Raw genomic sequence first — 22,087 nt, forward strand, 5'->3', positions numbered from 1 at the left:
GGTCAATCTTAATTCATTGGCTCCATTGTGAACCCATATTGGCTTGGACAAGGGCATAGGTAGGAAGCAGGGAACAACACTGCCGTAGGGTCACAAGCTCCCCGTCTTCAGCTCAGAACTGAAGTCACCACACCTTAATCACATGGACTGACAAGGGCAGAGGTGAGGATTTCCAAAGGAAAACCAGGGCTCTGTTTTAAGAAGAAGGAAGGGGAATTCCCTGGTGGTCCAGTGATTAGGACTACGCTTTCATTCTCTAGGGTGCCAGTTGGACCCTTGGTCAGTGAACTAAGATACACACTGCTCTGGAGCGGCCAAAAACAACAAAAAAAGGAAGTTCGATGCCAGGCAGGAGACAGATAGAAATAGCAGTTGTAGTAGAGCTTGGAAGGGGAGGTTAACAATGATTTTCAACTGAGTGCTCTTAGAGGGATGGGAAATCTTGGGATCTATCAATAGTAGCATGTTCAGTCATCTTCATTTTCTCCCTTCAGTGTAGAACCAGAAACATTATACACAAACTATAGCTGTTAGGAAATGGGAGGGGTGGCAGTGTCAATGGCAAAGCTCTCAAGGCAAGTGAGGATAAAGCAGAGCCACACCACTAATTCTTGCTGGCCAATTAAGCAAGGTCAGTTTTCAGCATGGAACAATGATCCCAGATTTTGCCGGCATAGTACATTGTATTAGTCAAATCTCAAAGATACAATAAAAATTACAGGGTAGAATGGAATTTAGGAAGCTGAGCTCCTATTTTAGAGATGACTTCATTGAGTTAGTGATTGCATTGGTTTATAGCTTGTACCTATAAAAGAGGCATTCGGGACATATTAACACAAGAAGAAATTTGCTTATCATGATAGACTTCATAACACTGGTGCTCTTAAAATTTTCTGAAACTTACTATGGGGCTGTCATGAATTAAATAATGGAAAGAGGCACATTATAAAAGAAAAAAATAGTCTTTCTTATTCCTTCCTGAAAGCAAATGATTTTAATTTAACAAGTTCTAGGAGTCACATTATAGATAATTCTACAGATAGTGAGTTGATTGTTGAAGTATCTCATCATTTTGGCTGCTACCGTAAATAAGCTGAAATTCTACTCTTCCTGGGTGTTTACTCACGTCTTTGGGTTGGGTCTGGGAATCATTACAGCGAATACTTTTCATTGTTTGAGGAGCTAGCTATTAATGCTCAAGGCAGAGAGTCATTTCTTAAATATTTTCCCATAAATGAATTGGGAAGAATTTTACTCTTATTCCTATTTTATGTGGGAAGTGATTGAAAACAAAATTTCAAACAATGAATTTTAAAAATCTATTCCAAGATTCCCAAAGAATACAGATGCATCCCTCTTACAAAATTTCTAATGCTGACAAATTTTATATAAATTTATTTATATATTTTGTTTATTTTTTTCTGCATTGGGTCTTCGTTGCGGTGCACGGGCTTCTCATTGCAGTGGCTTCTCTTGCTGCGGAGCACAGGCTCTAGGCACACGGGCTTCAGTAGTTGTGGCACGTAGGCTCAGTAGCTGTGTCTTGCGGGCTCTAGAGCGCAGGCTCAGTAGTTGTGGCACATGGGCTTAGTTGCTCCGCGGCATGTGGGATCTTCCCGGCCCAGGGATTGAACCCGTGTCCCTTGCATTGGCAGGCGGATTCTTAACCACTGCACCACCAGGGAAGCCCTAATGCTGAAAAATTTTAAAGATAAATTAACAGATGTTTCTTTGAAAAAAAAAATATTTTTTCTGCTTACATAAGGATTCACCATAGACCGTTGCTGTTCATGTAAGTATCTTAATCATGTCGGGTACTATAACAAAATATCATACACTAGGTGACTGAAATAACAAGTACTTATTTCTCACAGTTCTGGAGGCTGGGAAGCAAGATCAAAGTGTCTGCAAATTCAGTATCTGGCGAGAATCCTCTTCCTGGTTTGCAGATAGTGATAGTTGCCTTCTTTCTGTATCCTCACATTGCAGAGAGAAAGAGAGGATAAGCTCTCCGGGTGTCTTTTCTTATAAAGGCACTAATCCCATCATAAGAACCCCACCCTGATGGCCTCATATAAACTGAATTACCTCCCAAAGGCCCCATCTTCTTGTACCATCACAATGAAATATAGTGTTTCAGCATATGAATTTTGGAGGACCCAAACATCTAGTCTATAACATTAAGGTTGTAAAACACTTCTATTTTGTTTATTTAATAAATATTTATACAGCATTTAGTATGTGCTACTCTTCTACAAATGTTAACACATTTAATACTCATAACAACTCTGTGAGGCAGGCACCATCATTAGCTCTCTTAAACAGAGGGAGAGCGAGAGCAGAGAGAGATTAAATAATTCCCCGTGGTCCCACGGCCATGTGGCAAGTAAGTGTGCAGCTGAGAGTTCAGCCCTGACTGCCTGAAAAACCCTCAGCTGTTCCTGAGGCAGACCCACTCCCTCAGCTCCCCAATCCTTCTCACAACAACCACAGAATATCACACACATCCCCGAGGTCCTCATCGATCCAGGAGGATCAACTTAAACCATCTGCTGTTGTAATCCAAAAGGGATATTGGAACTGATGGTGAAAGTGAGAAGGCCTCAGTTACATAGAATCTGAAATGTAAGTACATTGATAGCTGATACTCAAGAGAGAATCAATCCCAGGAAACAGGCAAATTCAGACAACCTGGAGTGAAATATACTAGTAAGCTAGTGCTTATGTATGTCAAAAACCATATCTGTTTGCTGCTTGTATCAATAGTAAAGTCAGGAATCATTAGGTACTAGCTTTCTGATGTTTATGATCTTTTCTGTCCACGGACAAGCCTAGAAAAGGGGAATGGACCTCCCGAGCCCCGCACGGCCCCTTTCAACACCCGAGTAACTGTTATGAGTGAAAACACAGCCTCCTATAGAACAAAAAGTGGTGCTCCTGTAATGACTAAATTCCAGAAAAAAGAGAGGGCAGATAAGAGATTACAACACTGTATCTTAAAATAAACAGTGAATTAATCTGCTCAATGGCCTACCTCCAGGCCCAACCTGGTAAAAACAATGGCACTACGTGTGATTTATTTGAGATCCTAAAACACCGAGAATTCGACAAACGTTCTTACACGCAAACTGAGATGACAGATGTAATTTTAAAGAGTGCGTTTATTCCAGGGATAAATAAAATCTGCAAAACCCAACTTAAAGAGAAGGAAGAGAGACCAAAAAAGGCTGCCGTTCCAGCCTCAACTCTTCCAATCTCCAAAATAGAAGTGTCTTTAGAAGAAGTTAACTCTTGGACTTCCCTGGTGGCACAGTGGTTAAGAATCTGCCTGTGAATGCAGGGGCCACAGGTTCGAGCCCTGGTCCGGGAAGATCCCACATGCTGCGGAGCAACTACACCCGTGCGTCACAACTACTGAGCCTGCTCTAGAGCCCGCAAGCCACAACTACTGAGCCCACATGCCACAACTACTGAAGCCCGCACACCTAGAGCCCATGCTCCTCAACAAGAGAAGCCACCTCAATGAGAAACCCACGCACCGCAACAAAGAGTAGCCCCCGCTCTCCGCAACTAGAGAAAGCCCGTGCACAGCAACCGAGACCCAACACACAGCCATAAATACATAAGTTTATTTTTTAAAAAAAGTTAACTCTCGCCCAAAAGTTGTGGTGCAGTCCCTATTTTGGTCTATCCCTATATTGGTCTAACCAGTCTGACACTCACCGCCCGCGACCGGGGGTGGCCAGGCGCCCAAGGCCGCCCTCACAGGCCGTAGCCCCGGGGTGGCGGCAACTCACTCCCCCTGCGGGGATTTCGGCGCAGAGACGACACCCCACCCCCACCCCGAAAGCGGGGATTACGCGGGAGGCCCGCGGGGCCGCGCCCTCCTTCCGGACCCGTGAACTACACTTACGTCGGGGAATTTCCCTGGCCCTGGGCTGCCAGCCCCTGTCCGATCGGGATAAAAGGGCTTCGCCCGGCTCGGGGAGCTACAGAATCCGCTCCGCCAGCCCTCCAGCCTGCCTTCCCGCCGCAGAAAGCGACCCTCCGAGCTGAACCCCATGGCCCGCGCCGCGACCCCCGCCGCCGCCCGGCTCCTCCGCGCCGCGATGCTGCTGCTGCTCCTGGTGGCCAATGGCCAGCGCGCAGCAGGTGAGACCCGGCGCCCGGCATCCCCAGGGCGGGACGGGGGCGGGTGGGGGCCCATCCCGGGACAGCCCCCTGACCGAGTCTGTCCTCCCCGCAGGGGCGCCTGTGGTCACCGAACTGCGCTGCCGGTGCCTGCAGACCTTGCAGGGGATTCACTTCAAGAACATCCAGAGCGTGAAGGTGACGCCGCCGGGACCCCACTGCGGCCAAACGGAAGTCGTGTAAGTGCTGCCGCTGTTGCTGTGCTTGTCACCCCCTCCGTCCCGACGACCCCACCCCGACCCCCAGCCCGACCTCACGTGGATTCTCCCTTCTCTCTGCAGAGCCACTCTCAAGACTGGTCAGGAAGCTTGTCTCAACCCTGAAGCTCCCATGGTTAAAAAAATCATCAACAAGATGCTAAACAAGTAAGTCATGGATTTTATTCCCACTTGCAACTAGAGCCATTGGTCACAAATACTGGCATCTACCTCCTGAAAATATTATTAGAGAAACCTATGGTTTAGTTTCAGGACTGAAAATCATTATTATTTCCCCATTAAATTTGATCTGCTCTGTGTCAGAAGGGTATTTCCAGGGCTCTCTGTCCTGATCCCCCTCTCCATCCCTATTCAAATGAGTGTGGGTATGTTCCTAAAAGATAAAGTAGATTTAGCCAGGGATGGTAAAATGCTTCTGACCCATTAAGGAACAAACATTGTTTACCTCCATTCCTCAATGGTTTCTACCTGAAATGTGGAACCCCTGGTTTTGGGCAACATGGGCCTCTGAAGCTTAGTAGTGAAGAGAAGGGACTTTTCAGTGAGACCTCCCTGAGGTCAAATCTAGGATACCTGTGAAAGGTTTCTAACCCCTTTGAGCAGGAACATTTTCTGAGTGCAGAGCTGGGCCGGGGTCTACATGCAGAGGTCCCTCCAGCCTCAAGGGCCTGAAAGAGAAAAGCAGCTTTCTTCAGCACCTGTAACACTAACCCTTTTCTCATCACAGGGGCAGCACCAACTGACCTAGAGAGAAGTAAGAAGCTCATAGGGCATTTCCTGAAGAGCGGTCTCTGCTCTTGTAGGAACTGAAAATGAAGAAGAGAGCAGCTGGCTTCTGGGGACACCTAGAAAGGACCTGATGTGCTGGACTATTTTTTATGAGTTCTATTTATTTATACATGTATTTATTTATTTTTATAGCTCATATTTTAATATTTTACATGTTAGTATTTAAAGATGTCAATGTGTTTAATCAAACTTAACTCAGTCCTGATTGTTATTTAATATGAGGATGATGGGTTCTAAATGTCTCATTAAAGTGATATTTATTGGGAGACCATAAAGTGCCAGGCACTGTGATAGAGGTGGAGGGGGTGGGTGGGAGAGGGGATCCACGCAATTGGACAGTGAGATCACTATTAGAATCAGGGAAAGTGTGTGCACATCTATGTTTGTACTTGTTTAAAGCAATGTCAGTTATTATTTATTGAAATTATCTCACTTTATGTGGTCAACATTTTTATGTTGAAGCTTCCCTTGGACATTTTATGTCTTTCTTGTAGGGCATAATGCCTTGTTTAATGTTCATTATGTAGTGTTTCTCTTTGTTTTGGAACAGAGAAGTTAAAACTACTGTTACATTTTTTTAAATGACACGAAAATAAAGGTTTTGCAAAAAAAATAACATGCTTAGGTTTTGTTTTATTCATCTTGATCTTTGGTTCCTCATGGGTGCCCCCAAGGTATTACACAGTTAGACTTAGGTTGTACCTAACTTTATACCTGCTTCTGGCTGTTACTTCCCTTACTTTTCTGTTACTCAAGAAAGAGTATTTGGCACTCTACCCTCCCCAACCACCTTGAGAATCCTAGTTTTATATAAAATATTGCTGTTTTTCAAACTGACCAATTTGTTATTCAAAACTAGTTCTTCATAAACTGTTGAATTTTTATCAATATTTCAACAAGAGCTCCTATTAAATGGTTTTGGTAAGTGGTTTTTCAAACAATTATGAAATTCTTTTCCTTTTAATGAAGCTGGGAGCAAAGGATAGAAAAATGGATTCTCCCTAAGAACTCAAACAATTTGTGCTATTTAACAATAGTAATGACCAATGGAGATAAATACATACTGTACAGTAAAATACATGACAAAAATAACAAATGATAGGTAGAGAGATAAATGGATTTAGAATATGATACATCTCTTCAATTGTTAGAGAAAGTATTACGGAAAATTATACTGTGGCAAGCATATAGTAATTTTTAGGGCAACCATTAAAAAGGAAATGCAAAAATTTGGATTAAAAATCTGAAAAGGGGATAAAATGGAATAAAAGAAAATACCTCAATAATACAAAAGTAAACAAAAATTAAGGAATAAAGGAACAAAACAACAGATGGCACAGGGAGAGATGGCTTCCTTTCAGAAGAATGCCTAATAATATAAGTAAAGCCTCTTGAAGGTGGGGCTTAATTCTCCTCCCCACGTGAGTTTGGGCTGGACTTTGTGACTTACCTCCAAAAAAGAGATAAGGAAAAAGGAAAAACAATAACCTTTCAGTGGAGAATCTGGCAAATACACCTTAACCAAGAGCTCAAGGTTATTATGACCGCTTATGTCATGTGAATATCATGTTACCCCTCCCCCATATGATTTGATGAGAAGGGCACTTCTTCTCCATGATATTCTCACCCCAAACCCACAACCCCAGTATAATCGTGAAAAAAATCATCCTAAAAATCCAAATTGAGGAACATTCTACAAAATAACCAATGAGTATTCTTCAAAGCCGTCAAAGTCATGAAAGACAAGACAAGACTGCGAATCTGCCAGAGGACAAAAAAGAGACATGATAACTAAATGCAAGGTGGTGTTCTGGACTAGATCCAGGAATAGAAAAAAGACACTAATGGAAATTGATGAGATTTGAAGGAAGACTGGAGTTTAGTCAACAGTAATGTACCAATGTTAATTTCTTAGTTTTGACAAGTGTACTATAATCATGTAAGATATCAACATTAGGAAATACTGGGCAAAAGGTCCACAGGAACTCCTTGTACTATCTATACAAATATTTTTTAAATCTAAAATTATTCCAAATTGAAAGTTTATTTTTAAAAAGATAGGACAACTAGAATAGCAAGATAGTAGACTTAAATCCAACTATATTAAGAATTATAGTAAATTTAAATGGAATAAACACTCCAATTAAAAGTCAAAAATTACCAGGTTGTGTAATTAAGACAAAAAAGTCTATGTTGCTTAAAAGAGGCACACTTTAAATATCAAGACCCAGATTGCTTGAAGTGAAAATAATTGAAAGTATTATATCATGTAAAAACCAACTGAAAGAAACTTGGCATGAATATATTGATATATTAATTACTTATTAATAATCATTAATTTATTATTAATATAAATTATTGATATATTTGTTAATGATTGATATATTAATTAAGACCAAATTAATATGTTAAGACTTAAGGAAAGAGGTAGTCAGAGACAAAGAAGGCTGATTTAAAATAAAAAGATGGTGGGACTTCTCTGGTGGTCCAGTGGTTAAGACTGTGTGCTTCCAAAGCAGGGGATGCAGGTTTGATCCCTGGTTGGGGAAGTAAGATCCCACATGCCTTGTGGCACAGGCAAAAATATAAAATAAAAAGGTGGCAATTTTACAAGGGACAAAAATAATTCTAAAATTTTATGAACTTAATAACATATTATCAAAATAAATAAAGCAAAATGGAGAAACACTAAAAGAAGCAATAGATGAAACCACAGTCATAGTTAAAAATTCTAACAAACCTCTGTTAATACTTAATAGACAAAGCAGTAAAGAATCAGTAACAGTATAGAAGAGTTAAACAACATGACCATCCAACTTGGCCTGAAGAAAACACATAGGAATGCTTCACCTAACAATTGCATAAATCACATTTGTTTTTCTAACACACAGATAACATTTTCTAAAAGGGAGCATATATGAGCCATAAAGAATGTATCAACAGACTTTTAAATTCTGAAAGGTTACAGAAGATATTCTCTGGTCATCAAGATTTTTATGAAGATTGTAACTTTCCTAGCTGAAATATGTAACATATCACTGTACTTGATGTGTGTGCTGTGGTTTATAACTAATTTCTCAACTTCCTAAAGTTTGCTTCCACAATACAGGAAGCATCAAAGCAGGGTCATCATGCTGTTTCATGCCCATCACAGCCAAGTGTGATAAAAAACATTTCCACAGAGACATTTCCTCATTTCCTATATCTATTTCTTGACGTATTCTTTGGTAATTTTGGCATTTCTGTCTTTCTTTGGTTTATACTATATGTAATGTAATTTAATTACTTCTGTAAAAGTTTAAAAAACAATCTTAAGAAAATGGAAATATAAAGCTTATATTGAAATTTATTCTTTAGAAGCCTTGGAATAATGCCCAAATCTAATATATTAGTTGGTATTCAGAGTTAGTTGAAATGAATTGATATAATCATAGACTTTGAAACCACCAGGCTGTCTTTACTATAGGAATAGAAGGTAAGACTAGCTCTATTGCAGAAGAAAGTATGCGTGAGGAAGAACTTCATATTTAAGCTTTACCCACTACATGTCTTTTGCAAAACTGACCACAGTCTCTTGTATATTGTGTGTGCTTCATAAATGTCTTTTGATTTAATATTTTTGATGTCAAACGAATAGACTGTCAGATATTTCTTCAGCTAAAATGGGTTACTTGAGATTAGCAGAGAACTGCAATTTGGAGATCTGTAACCACGGCAAGCTGCGTGCAAGTCCCCACGTGGCAAAAAAAAGAACACTTTTATAGATAGGAGAAGGAAGTTGGAGGGCCATGGTAAACAAAGAGTCCATGGATTGTCATTGATCATGTCCTTGCCAGGAAAGGAGTCTTTCTTCTTCCTCTTGGGCTCTGCTCTTGTCCCAGGGTGTGAGAGCTCCCCCTTCTGGTCTCTCAACTCTATTTAACTGAGGTTTCTGCTTATTAATCTTTTACAGTATCTACCACCCCTCATTTTCCACACACTCTGTGAAGCTTTAGGTTACCCTAGCCTTTCCCCCTCCCCGTGGTAGATAGCTAATAAAGGTCATGGTGTAGTCCGTGCAAGAGGGCTATGAAAACACCTTGAGGTGCATGTAGAGACTTCCCAATGGAGGCAACACCCAAACTGGGTCTTGAAGGACAAGCAGAATCCTATGGGCACATGGCCTCCAGTGTCTGAGCCCTCCCACCTGCTCCTGCCTCAGGCTCTCCCCTCTCCTTGCTCGCAGAGTGAGCTCCAGCTGCATGAGCCACTTGCTCTCCCAGTATTCCCATGCTCTTTTTAATAGCCATGCCTTTGCCCATTTGGCCCTCTCCTGGAATGTTTTCCACCCCTCAGTGTTCCCCCTTTACCTGGAAAACTCCTTATCCTTAAGACTAACGTGAGTGAGCACTTCTTTCAGGAAAATTTGTCTGATGTTTCTCATAAAGCCACTCTATATAAGAGTTGCACTGGGTGTCCCTCCTCACTCCTGATACCTTGGGAGTGGTTTGCCATGGTATTTATCAAGCTTTCCTAAAAATTTTCTGTCTGTTGGGACTTCCCTGGCAGTCCAGTGGTTAGGACTCTGCACTTCCACTGCAGGGGGCACGGATTCAATCCCTGGCCCAGAGAACTAAGCTACGGGGCAAAAAAAAAATTCTATTTGTACATTCATTTCTCTTATTGCATTGGGAGTTAGAGGGTGGCAGAGTCTCCTATTCCTCTTTATATCCCCAGCACCAAACTTCATTCTCACCTTATAAATGCTGAGAAAATTATCATTGAAAATGCTGAAACAAATGGAGAAAGAAAGACATTAAATGTGAGTTGAAACACCCTCCTAGGTGTAAGATAAGTAAGATAACCAGCATAAGTGGAGTCAGTAACAAAAACCTAACTCAAATTAGCTTAATGAAGAGGAGAAGCATTTGACCTATGAAACTAAAAGATTGATGAGTAGGTGTGATAAAACTTGGTGTTGCAGTTCAAAAATTCTCTTCCGTAACAATCTCACTCCAGATCAGGCTGCTTTTCTCTATGTTGGCTTCATTTTAGGCAACCTGTTCTCAAGCACTGGCAAAGCGTTAAGCTTCTGTTCTACCAGATATAACCCAACAGGAAGCAAGGGCTTTTTTTTTTTTTTAAAGCAATTTCTTGACAAAAAGGACTCCAGGGATTTTTCTTATTTATTTATTTATTTATGGCTACATTGAGTTTTCGATGCTGCACACGGGCTTTCTATAGTTGCGGTGAGCAGGGGCTAACATTGCGTTGGCTTCTCTTTGTTGTGGAGCATGGGCTCTAGGTGCGGGGGCTTCAGTAGTTGCAGCACATGGTCTCAGCAGTTGTGGCTCATGGGCTCTAGAGCACAGGCTCAGTAGTTGTGGCTCACGGGCTTAGTTGCTCTGTGGCATGTGGGATCTTTCCAGACCAAGGCTCGAACCCGTGTCCCCTGCATTGCCAGGCGGATTCTTAACCACTGCGTCACCAGGGAAGTCCCCCAGGGATTTTTCTGACTTGGCCAGGCTTAGGTCACTCACCCACCCCTGCACCTATAGAGTGGCTGGGGGTTGGACCCAGACTGGAAGGACCAATACTACTTTCAGTCATCAGCTCACTTCTGGAGCTTTGGAGCAGGGTCACCCTACCTGAGCTACTCACATTGGGAGGAAGAAAAGATGGTTCCCACAGGAAAACCAAGGTTTTGTAACCAGGAGTTGTGGGAAGGGGCTCAAGGCAGGCAGAAGTGACAAATGCACTAGAGACTGGACCAGGTGGATGACATTGACATTGGATGAAACGCTCTGGACTGAAGAAGTGGAAGGATCCAGGGATTTAATGCTTCCAACATCTTCCTTCTTCTCCTCTCAGAGCCAGATTCATTCTACTCAAAGTAGTAATTGTGACAAAATAGGGTTAGCAGTTGTAGGCACAACTTCCCAAGGCCAGTGTGGGGAGAGCAGGACGGTACTGTCCATTCCTGCTGCTCCGTCATCTCAGGATACAGCAACAACTCTGGATTTTAAAGGCAGATTACATACTGCCAATCAAATCTGCAAGATGCGGTAAATACAGTAGCTCAAAATAAAATTTAGCAACCTGTGTTTTTATTTTAGGGTTGACTCTATATTTTTTAAATTGGTGATTGTATTAGTTGAAAGTTTGGGCATATACATCTGCCATTCAGCTTATAAAATGAGTAGTTAGGGAGGATGCTTGTTAAAACAAGAAAGAACTGGATTATTTTAGTAGGTTTCAGAACACTATTGCTTTTTATTTTTTAAATTTTGTTTTGTTTTGTTTTGGCCACACCCTGCTCTTTGTGGGATCTTAATTCCCCAAGCAGAGATCAAACCTGTGCCCTTGGCAGTGAAAGGGCGGAAAGTGTGTAACAGTTAATTAACACATATTTTGTATATTTATTATATATTGTATTCTTAAAATAAAGTAAGCTACAGTAAAGAAAATAGTACTAGGAAAATTGTAATGAAGAGAAAATACATTTACATTATTGTACTGTATTTATTGATACTGTAAGTTTAAGTCATGTTTATAAGATGAATCATCTGTCAGTACCTCCATCAATATTGTCTTATTTAATACAAAACACTATAGATGTTATACGTATTACTAACATGATTTATCAAAAATGAAAGATAATGTAAAAAATAAATTTATATTTATTTCAGATATAATAATTAATTCACTAATAATGAAGAAGCAATATGATTGCTTTGTGGTAGCCTAGTGTAATTGTTACAATTGCTTCACAGTTGCCTAGCCTATACACTAATGAATGAACCATTATAACAATCTTATGGCCTACGGTATTACAGTCATATTCATAACATAGTATTAGAAATATTGTTAAATTAAAAAAAATGTACCTGTGATGATAGCCTTATACACAGTTTCCCCAATTACGAAAGAGAAAGACATACGGTATGGTAATGCAATGAAGGTAATGTAATGAAAGCAAAGTTATAAAACAGAAAGAAAACTAACACATTAACTTTATATTAAATATCACTCACCTTATGCCTATGTAAGAACAGACTAACATGTACATATATTCTATACATTCTTGACATACCAAACTTTTTCTTAATTTTTTTGACATTTCTAGGCTATGTGGTTAGCCTGCAAGTTTTTTTCAAATTGTCACAAATCTCCAAAAATGTTTCCAATATATTTATTGAAAAACATCCACATATAAGTGGACCTGTGCAGTTCAAGCCCATGTTGTTCAAGCATCAACTGTATTCCAATTAAGAATCCCAGAAAAATAAAAAATAACAATAATATCTAAAAAAATTCTCAATTATTGTTGAGTTACTCATATTTTATAAACTTTAGATCATCTTTCATTCCCTACTCTTTAAAAAAAATTTTTTTTAAATTTCCTGTCCTTTTTCTCAGGACTGTACAGACGATTACTGACAAAAAATAAATGTAAAGACAAATCTTTATTTATAATCTAGTCGTTCATATTCTTTTCTAATAATCAAGATGGGACATCTTTACTTTTATTCACATTTTGTAGTTGAAATTACTAAAACTAGAATTATGAAATTACCCAGCAATTAAACTAGACGACACAAAAAAATTCATTCTAAGTTTTCTCTTAAGAAAAACAAAAACAAAAAAAACAAAAAACAACATTTTATATTGGAGGAGTTTTTGTTTTGTTTTGTTTCTTTCAATAATTCTTTTCTCTTTGTACAAAGATTTTATCCTCAGGTTAGTTTCAGCTTAGTAATACAGAAAAAGCAATTTCTATTTTATTTATTTAAAAATTATTTATAGTATTTAATATGTACTGGGGTGTTCAAATGCTAACACATTTATTCATCATAACAACCTGCTGAAGTAGATACTACCCTTAATCTCCATTTTACAGATGAGAAACTGAGGCACAGACAGTTTAAATGTCATGCACCAGGCAGTCTGGAGCAGAGTTCTGCTCTGTGCCTCTACCCACCCCTGGAGCATCCCCTCCCTGCTCTTGCTTCCCACTGGGTATCCCCACACCTCTCACAGATCTGCATCCAGAATCACACCTAAACCATCTGAAACCTACCTGAGTATAATCCAACAAAGGATATTAAAACTAAGGGTGAAAAATAAACTACACAATAATAAAGTCTCCAGTTAACAGGCTGAAATGTCTTATTAGAAATTAGAAAAAAGTAAAATATGACAGCAATTACTTCTCTAGAGGGAAATCAAATCGCTGGAAGCAGAAAAGTCCACATAACATGGAAATGAAATGAGCTTTGTGATCATAAAACAAGCAAATGGTATTAAATTCACGATCTAGCTCTTAGATACTTCACAGGAACACATGTTTTTTGGTGCTTAGATGGGCAAAGGGTGCTACTCACACTAGGCATCCCCTCCTGATTCTTATGACCTCTTTTGTTCTTGGATAAAACTAGAAACTGTGTACCTGTGAGCCCAATGCAGCTTTCCCTCCCTGTAACAGCTCCAAACGACCACCGGCTCCTTATTTCATGGATTAATCAACACCCTCTACACACAAAAAAGATGGTATTCATGGATTTACTCGAGCTCTGGAAGTTCCAAAATTTCACAGGGGAAAGCAGCTTTGTAGCATTGTGCCACTTTGTTCTAATTTAAACACTGAACTAAACTTTTGAACCTGGTCATCCCCTCACCACTGCGGGATGATATGACACCAGGTTTGATTGATTTGTGCTTGTAAAATACCAGGAAATAAGGGAACATTCTTATGCATAATTTGAGATGACGTGTTTTAACAGAGTGTATTTATGCAGACGTAAATAAAATAATCAAACCCCAAGATACGTATGTGTAACACATGAAATATCAGTTCTTACTTTAAAATGTATATCTCAGAAATAACTAAAAAAAAAAGGAAAAATCAGTTATCTCTGCCTCCCTCCTCCCTCGCCTTAATTCCCTCAGTCTTAACTACCTTTCGTCACGATGCCTGTTCTCCTCTAAGATGTGACACCATCTCCTGCAAGGCGACTCACTCCCACTGCAGGGATTTCGGCGCAGAGACGACACCCCACCCCCACCCCGAAAGCGCGGATTACGCGGGAGGCCCGCGGGGCCGCGCCCTCCTTCCGGACCCGTGAACTACACTTACGTCGGGGAATTTCCCTGGCCCTGGGCTGCCAGCCCCTGTCCGATCGGGATAAAAGGGCTTCGCCCGGCTCGGGGAGCTACAGAATCCGCTCCGCCAGCCCTCCAGCCTGCCTTCCCGCCGCAGAAAGCGACCCTCCGAGCTGAACCCCATGGCCCGCGCCGCGACCCCCGCCGCCGCCCGGCTCCTCCGCGCCGCGATGCTGCTGCTGCTCCTGGTGGCCAATGGCCAGCGCGCAGCAGGTGAGACCCGGCGCCCGGCATCCCCAGGGCGGGACGGGGGCGGGTGGGGGCCCATCCCGGGACAGCCCCCTGACCGAGTCTGTCCTCCCCGCAGGGGCGCCTGTGGTCACCGAACTGCGCTGCCGGTGCCTGCAGACCTTGCAGGGGATTCACTTCAAGAACATCCAGAGCGTGAAGGTGACGCCGCCGGGACCCCACTGCGGCCAAACGGAAGTCGTGTAAGTGCTGCCGCTGTTGCTGTGCTTGTCACCCCCTCCGTCCCGACGACCCCACCCCGACCCCCAGCCCGACCTCACGTGGATTCTCCCTTCTCTCTGCAGAGCCACTCTCAAGACTGGTCAGGAAGTTTGTCTCAACCCTGAAGCTCCCATGGTTAAAAAAATCATCAACAAGATGCTAAACAAGTGAGTTATGGTTTTTATTCACACGTGTGGCTAGAGTCAGGCATCTGCCTCCTTTTTTTTTTTTTATCAGAACGGTTTAGCTGCAGGACTGAAAGCCATTATACTTTCACCATTATATTTGCTGTTAAGGTCATTAATCTGCTCTGGTATCAGAAGGATATTTCTAGTGCCTTCCATCCTCATCCGCCTCTCATGAGTGTGGGTAAATGTATGTTCCTAAAAGATGAAGTAGATTTAGCCAACGATGCGAAAAAGCTTCCTACCCATTAAGGAACAGGTATTGTTTACCTCAGTCTCTCATGGGCTTCAGCCCTGAAAATAGAACCCTTGGTTTTGGACAATTCGGGTCTCTGAGGCTTAGTGGTGAAGAGCCCGGAATTTGTCATGAGACCAACCTCTTCCACCCCAATGCGAGTCTAGATTCCACCCTTTATATTCCTATAACCCCAGGGAAAGTACTTACTCTCTTTAAGTATCAATAACATGGGGAAAATAATAATAGCTACTTCATGGAGTTTGCTATGAGGCTTAAGTGATGTTATGCATGTACTATTTTCAGCCCAATGTGGCATTATGTTGGGGCTTTTTGAAGATAATAATAAGATTGTGATCACAGGCTCCTTATTCCTAATTAAACAGCATCTAAGAGCCTGGCGTTTTCTGCCACACAGGGCAGCAGTGGTTTAGGTAGCAACCACTTGGTGCAGGGCTGTGAGGTCAACGTTTTGGGTCCTACTAACTACCCATTTTCTCATCACAGGAACAATGCCAACTGATCTAGAGAGCTGGAGAGAGCTAACTGGCTACTATTGCAGCCTTAGTGGAATCAAAGTGAAAGAAGAGAAACAAATAGCTCCTGGGGCCACCTGGACTGTGTCTAATGTTTTTGCCTGTTTCTTATGAGAGTTCTTCTATTTATATACATATGTATTTATTTATTTATTTATTTTTCAAAGCCTGTATATTACTATTCTATCTAATAGTTAAAGGTATGAATGTGTTTGGCAGTTCTCTGTACTGTTATTTTAAAAGGTCATTTTTACATTAAATCAAAGTTAGTTCAGTGCTGACTATTATTTATTTGAAGGTGATGTGTTTTAAATGTTTTTCATTCATAAAACTATTGTGGTTTATTTTTGGCCGGATACCACACTGTACCATCCATGGTGATAAAAGCTGGAGACAATAGCGGGGTATCCAAACAAATAGATCACTGTTAAGGTAGGGGAATGTATGTGTACATTTACTTTGTGTACTGATGAGAAGATTGTCAGTTGCTGAGGATCTACTTATGGAAATAGTTTCACCATCTGGTCAACATTTCTGATGCTGAAACTTTAAAAATGACAATGTTCTAAATATCCCTTGGACATTTTATGTCTTCCTTGTTAGGCATAATGCCTTGTTTTGTGCTAATTATGCAGTATTTTTCTCTGTCTTGGAATAGAGAAGTTTAAATATTTATTGATGTATTTTTATAAATATCATGAAAATAAAGCCCTTTACAAAAATTTCTTGCTTAGGTTTCTTTTGTACTTCTTGAACTTTTTATTCCCTTCCTGCGTACCCAGCACTTGGATTTTCTATTGCTGCTGTAACAAATTATTACAAATTCAGTAATTTAAAAGCATACAGGGCTTCCCTGGTGGTGCAGTGGTTGAGAGTCCGCCTGCCGATGCAGGGGACACGGGTTTGTGCCCCGGTCTGGGAGGATCCCGCATGCCGTGGAGCGGCTGGGCCCGTGAGCCATGGCTGCTGAGCCTGTGCGTCCGGAGCCTGTGCTCCACAACAGGAGAGGCCACAACAGTGAGAGGCCTGCATACCGCAAAAAAAAAAAAAAAAAAAAAAAAAGAGAACTTATTCTCTCACAGTTCTGGAAGTCAGAAGACCAAAATTAGTTCCACTGGACTAAGGTCAAGGTGTCCGCAGGGCTGTCTCCTTCTGGACGCCCTAGGAGGTCCTTCTGGAGTCAATGGAGAAGCCATTGCCTTGATCCTTTTAGCTTCCGGAGGGAATCTGTATATCATAGCTCATGGCCATCTTCCTGTGTCTTCAAAGCCATCAACATAGCAAAGCCATCAACCTAACCTCTTCAGATCTCTTTCTAGGGCAGCAAATTTTGTCCCTACCCCAAGAAATGTGTCTCTTTGCTGATTATTTTTAATAAACAGAAGATTCAAAAAGTTTTTCTTGTAACCTCCCTCTTAACTGCCTAAAAGAATTTAGATAAAGGACCTGCTCCTAGAATAGAGGTATCACCAGAGGTATCTATAAACAATGTGAGCCAGGGGTGGTGAGGGAAACTCTTTAAGCAGGGCCTAAAAATCAGAGTCTACTTTGTGCCCCATTGTCTCTGCCTGGGCCAGCAAATAATGTTTACCAAACATTTGCTTTTCCATCTCCAGGTAAATTGCTTTCCTCCCCTTTGAAGTCCCATTACCATTACCCCCAACATCCTCTCTTGTCTTTAGCTGAAGGTGGTATTTAAGGTGAGGGCTTGGCTATTTTGGTGAAATAATTCAGTTTTCCTGGGTCTCTCCCATGTAGACATGCTATTAAACTTTTGTTTGACTTTCTCCTGTTAATCTATCTCACGTCAATTTAATTATTAGACCAGCCAGAAGAATTTAGAAGGGCAGAGGAAAATTTCTTCCTCCCTGACATTTTCTTTCTGTCCATCTTCTCTGTCACATTATCTTCTGTCTGATTCTGACTCTTCCTACATCCTTTTTGTAAGAATCTTTATGATTATATCAGGCCACCCAGGATAATACAAAATAATCTTTCCATTGCAATATCCTTAATTTAATCCCATCTGCAAAGTTGCTTTAACAATGTAAAGTAACATATTCACAGGTTCTGAGGATTAGGACAAGGATATCTTTGGGGAGTTATTATTCAGCCTTCTGAATTCAGGGTGTTTGAATTTCAGTGTTAAAAGTATTTTTGATTTGTTTAATAAAATGTATTTATATGAATTATAGGAGCGGTGTTGGAGATTGTGGGAGAAACCAGAATGGTATCAGCACTGGCTAATGTTCAATAAAAGCAACTACTGTTAATGTCTATAAGTTAAGGGGAAGCAGATATAGGTATTTTCTCCAGGCTGCTACTGGAAAGCTTCAGAGTGAGCCAAAATATATTTATCATATATCTGGAGGTAAGATGTGACTGACCGGAAGAGCAGGAGGAAATTCTGGGTCTACAATTATCATTGGTCTTCTGGCTTGCTCTTGCAGATATCAACACATATCCTAGAGCAAACAGAAATGGCAAGAGTGGGTATCCCATTAAGTTGTCTGGGGGAGTTTGGAGTACAAGGCAGCCCTCCACTGGGAACATCAAGGTAGGAAGTGGAGGACAGGAGTATTTGAGAGGATGGTCAAAGATTGATGAGCTCAGGAAAGAAATGTTCGCTGCATGAGCGAACAGTCTTAGAACAGTATGACACAGTAGGACCATGTAACCTTGAGAAGCCACCAGGAAACAGTAATGGCAGCACTGCCTGAGGTTTCCTGGGCAAAGAAGCCAGAGCAGAAGAAGAGGAATGATGGGTGATCCCACTCACTGATTATGACTACTTATTTGAGAGTTCTCTTGGGATATCCTCAGGAGACTTTCAAAAACTGACAGGATGTGAGTCCTCCAGCTGCCCCGGGGAATTTAGCAGTTCTTTCCTACCGCTACCGCCGCCCCGCCGCTTCCTCCTCCGCCCGCCCCCCGCCGGCCTTCTCGGCCCCGCCCCGTCCGCGCCGCGCGTCTGGCCCGCCCGCGGCCCGCTTCTCTCGGGAGCCCCCACCCAGGTGCATGGCTCCATGAAGCAGGAGGAGGAGGCAGAGCGCGAGAGGTTCCGTCTGCCCCGGCTGCGTCTGGGCCAGGAGGAAAGGTACAGGAAGAAGGAATGGAATCGGAAGGAAGAAAATTCATTTCGGAGACAAAATAGCTCCCCTCCTCTGTTATAGCTGTTCCCCTGGCAATACAAACTTTCTGCTTTCAGGTTCCGCAGCATTCCAGACCTCAAGCACTGGTTCAGGATGGGAAAAAGACGCTGCGTCCCCCCACTGGAGCCCAAGCTGGCAGCAGGCTGTTGTGGGGTTAAGAAGCCTAAGCGGTCTGCAGGTGGGACGCACGGTCACGGGAGCCAGTCCACCGCCGTCCCCGGCTCCAGTGCGGGGCCTCTTCAGGACCACCAGCATGTGGACGGCGGCGGTGGTCGCGAGAACGTGTCGGTCTTAACTCTGGGACCTGGAAACCCTCCCATCACACGGATGAACCCCGCATCGGGAGCGCTGAGCCCTCTCCCCAGGCCCAACGGAACTGCCGGCACCACCAAGAATCTGGTGGTGACCGCAGAGATGTGCTGCTACTGCTTCGACGTCCTCTACTGCCACCTCTACGGCTTCCCACAGCCACGCTGTCCTAGATTCACCAATGACCCCTATCCGCTCTTTGTGACGTGGAAGACAGGGCGGGACAAGCGGCTTCGTGGCTGCATTGGGACCTTCTCAGCCATGAATCTTCATTCAGTACTCAGGGAATACACGCTAACCAGTGCACTTAAGGACAGCCGATTCCCCCCCCCCCCATGACCCGAGAGGAGCTGCCTAAACTTTTCTGCTCTGTTTCCCTCCTTACTAACTTTGAGGATGCCAGTGATTACCTGGACTGGGAGGTTGGGTTCTATGGGATTCGAATTGAATTCATCAATGAAAAAGGCGTCAAACGTACAGCCACATATTTACCTGAGGTCGCAAAGGAACAAGACTGGGATCAGATCCAGACGATAGACTCCTTGCTCAGGAAAGGTGGCTTTAAGGCTCCGATTACCAGTGAATTCAGAAAAGCCATCAAACTCACCAGGTACCGAAGTGAGAAGGTGACAATCAGTTACGCAGAGTATATCGCTTCTCCACAGCACTGTTTCCAGAATGGCACTCTTCATGCCCCGCCCCTCTACAATCATTACTCCTGACACACGGCTGCATGACCAGTCCCACCCCCCCGTGGCCACCAATGGCTATGACATCATTGGAGCAGATGCCTCCTCTTCCTGGTCCAATTACTTTTATTACTGCACCATTTTATGATGCTAGCTTCCGTTGCCAAGTCTGCCTCCAGCCGACTGAGGGGGGCGGGGTTACATCGAATGAAACAGAACTTGAGGGGCCCAAGCCTTATCTCAGCCTTTCCTCAGTATGGGGTTCCGTTGGATTGGGGCTCCTCCATGACTAGTGAGAATTCCGTGTGGGTTCAGAAGACCTTGGCTGCAGGTGCCGCTGCTGATTTGCTGCCTGTGTGTTGGCCACTCAGTGGAAGCTGGAATTGATGGTCCATGAAGGCTTAGCCCACACACACCCCTGCAGCCTCCCCAGATCGAGTAGGTGTAGTCTGGCAGTCTGGGCAACGGAGACCAACAAGAAACGTTTTTAGGTTGTTTTAAATTCCTTTTTTTAAACTTCCAGTGTATTGCATACCACGGGTTGATCTCAACCTCCATGCTTCATAAGTGGACGCCATGTTAGGGTCGAACGTGGGCACCCTGAGTCGTTTGCGGCTCCTGGACAGAGACCCACCTCGAGATCGGAAGCCCTCTGGATGGCGTTGTAGATCTCATTGCTCAGTTAGCCTCAAAGGTTTTAATTCTCATCCCACTATCGGTTGGATTTTCTGGCAGTCTTCCTGCATCGAGTCTCCTGGTATTGAACAGAGCGCTGTGGTGTAGCCTCGTGAGGAATGGACTGGGATGCCCACGGGAGGTCCTGATGGCATCGCTGCGTGCAGTGTCGGGGAAGAGACCTCTTCCTTACCACCCGGCTACCTCACTCCTCTACTGGTGGCAGTGCCTATAGCTGGATCTAGGTTGTCAGAGGGCAGAGGTGTTCAGACAAGCACTTGGGTTGGGCTCTAGAAGGGCACGTCGGCATAGGAGAGAATCCAGGGTCTCTAAGCTGTTTTTCTGTTCAGGCAAACATCCTGAGAGACCTTTAAGCAGAGGAGTTCCTTCTTCTAGTTTGCCTGTAGAAGTGGGAAAACTGTTGCTGTTACAGTCCTTACAGGACTTTAGAACAAAGCTGTGTCATTAAACAAGGTGAATCTTTATCTTGTCTAACATGCCGGGAATCTTCACTCCACCATGGCAGAGTTCCAAATAGCTCATTTTATTCTAGGTCATTCATACTTTCATGTGGCATATTTCCCTTTCTCGTTGTTGCTGATTCCAAATACCTGTCAGCAAGTTTCTCCTCCCTCTTGCCTATTCTTTACTCATATGGTGGCAAAGTTCATAGATGCTGGGGACTTGGAAGACGCTTTGAAAACATGGTCACAGAGGCACTGCTGTAATTATTCACAGGAAGAGGTGGCCACTTGGAAGAAAGGACCCTACGGGTGATACACTGGTTTTCAACAACGTATTTAGAGAACTCTTGACGCGGATTGGGTGTCAACCCAGTGAACACAATGTTTTGATTTAATTTATTTTTAATGTTTATGTGGTAGTGGTGTGGCTTTCTGAAATGGGCAGATGTTCAAGTCAAAGGGTCTTTGGAGTTTGCTTCTGCCAGGAACGGGGGAGGGGGAGCAGGGGCACAATCTGAGGAACGAAACACGTGCTGTTCTAGGCGTAGTTGTCTCGTTTCTTGAAGAGATGGGTAAGGGTGAGCAGGTGAGCTCGGCACCGTCCTCTGCTGTTGGCGAGGGTGTGGGACGGGCAAGGGAAGCGCCGGCTGACATCTGGATGCGCGGGCTGGGCTCCTGCACGCCGCCGCCTTTCCCTCGCGGTGTTAATGAAAACAGGCTTCCGAAGAGGAAGGGTTTGTTTCGTGATTTCCTGCTGCTGAGAATAATAAATGTCTTGTTGCAAATAAATGTGACGGCAGTTACTCTTAGGTGCCATGGATCGATGTCAGGGTGGTCAGCAGCTCTGGACTAAACCGCCTACCTCCAATTTGTACAACAGTATTGATACATAGGGCTACACTCATTCCTGTTCAAGTCTTCTATGTTGAAAGTTGTGTTTAATTTCTAAAGTTTAAAAAAAGCAAAAAAAATGGTGCTAAACTTTCACCCCTGAGCACGCTCAGTGAGACTGGTCATGCAAGCATTTTCAGTGCCATGCTCTTTCAAGCCTAT

The 22,087-nt window shown here is 43.0% G+C and overlaps 3 protein-coding genes across 3 annotated transcripts; all 3 read left to right on the plus strand.

Annotated features, from left to right (window-relative positions):
• Positions 1 to 3,980: 3,980 nt before the first annotated feature.
• Positions 3,981 to 5,814, plus strand: LOC308615333 (growth-regulated protein homolog beta-like). Its single transcript, XM_081230677.1, has 4 exons — positions 3,981 to 4,152; positions 4,247 to 4,370; positions 4,473 to 4,556; positions 5,137 to 5,814. The coding sequence occupies exons 1-4, from the start codon at positions 4,062 to 4,064 to the stop codon at positions 5,150 to 5,152; spliced, it is 315 nt and encodes a 104-aa protein (XP_081086803.1). The 5' UTR covers positions 3,981 to 4,061; the 3' UTR covers positions 5,153 to 5,814.
• An 8,509-nt stretch (positions 5,815 to 14,323) lies between these two features.
• Positions 14,324 to 15,806, plus strand: LOC308617189 (growth-regulated protein homolog beta-like). The gene is made up of 4 exons (XM_081234020.1): positions 14,324 to 14,552; positions 14,647 to 14,770; positions 14,873 to 14,956; positions 15,717 to 15,806. Exons 1-4 carry the CDS (start codon positions 14,462 to 14,464, stop codon positions 15,730 to 15,732), a joined length of 315 nt encoding a protein of 104 aa, XP_081090146.1. The 5' UTR covers positions 14,324 to 14,461; the 3' UTR covers positions 15,733 to 15,806.
• Positions 15,807 to 18,679: 2,873 nt separating this feature from the next.
• On the plus strand, positions 18,680 to 21,205 carry LOC308618142 (AMMECR1-like protein). The gene is given in 2 exon segments (XM_081235593.1): positions 18,680 to 19,530; positions 19,533 to 21,205. Coding segments are annotated over 2 exon segments (936 nt in total). The 5' UTR covers positions 18,680 to 18,990; the 3' UTR covers positions 19,929 to 21,205.
• Positions 21,206 to 22,087: the final 882 nt, after the last annotated feature.

The sequence above is a fragment of the Mesoplodon bidens genome (assembly GCF_964165515.1).
Source record: "Mesoplodon bidens genome assembly, chromosome: 1".
Classification (NCBI taxonomy): domain Eukaryota; kingdom Metazoa; phylum Chordata; class Mammalia; order Artiodactyla; family Ziphiidae; genus Mesoplodon; species Mesoplodon bidens.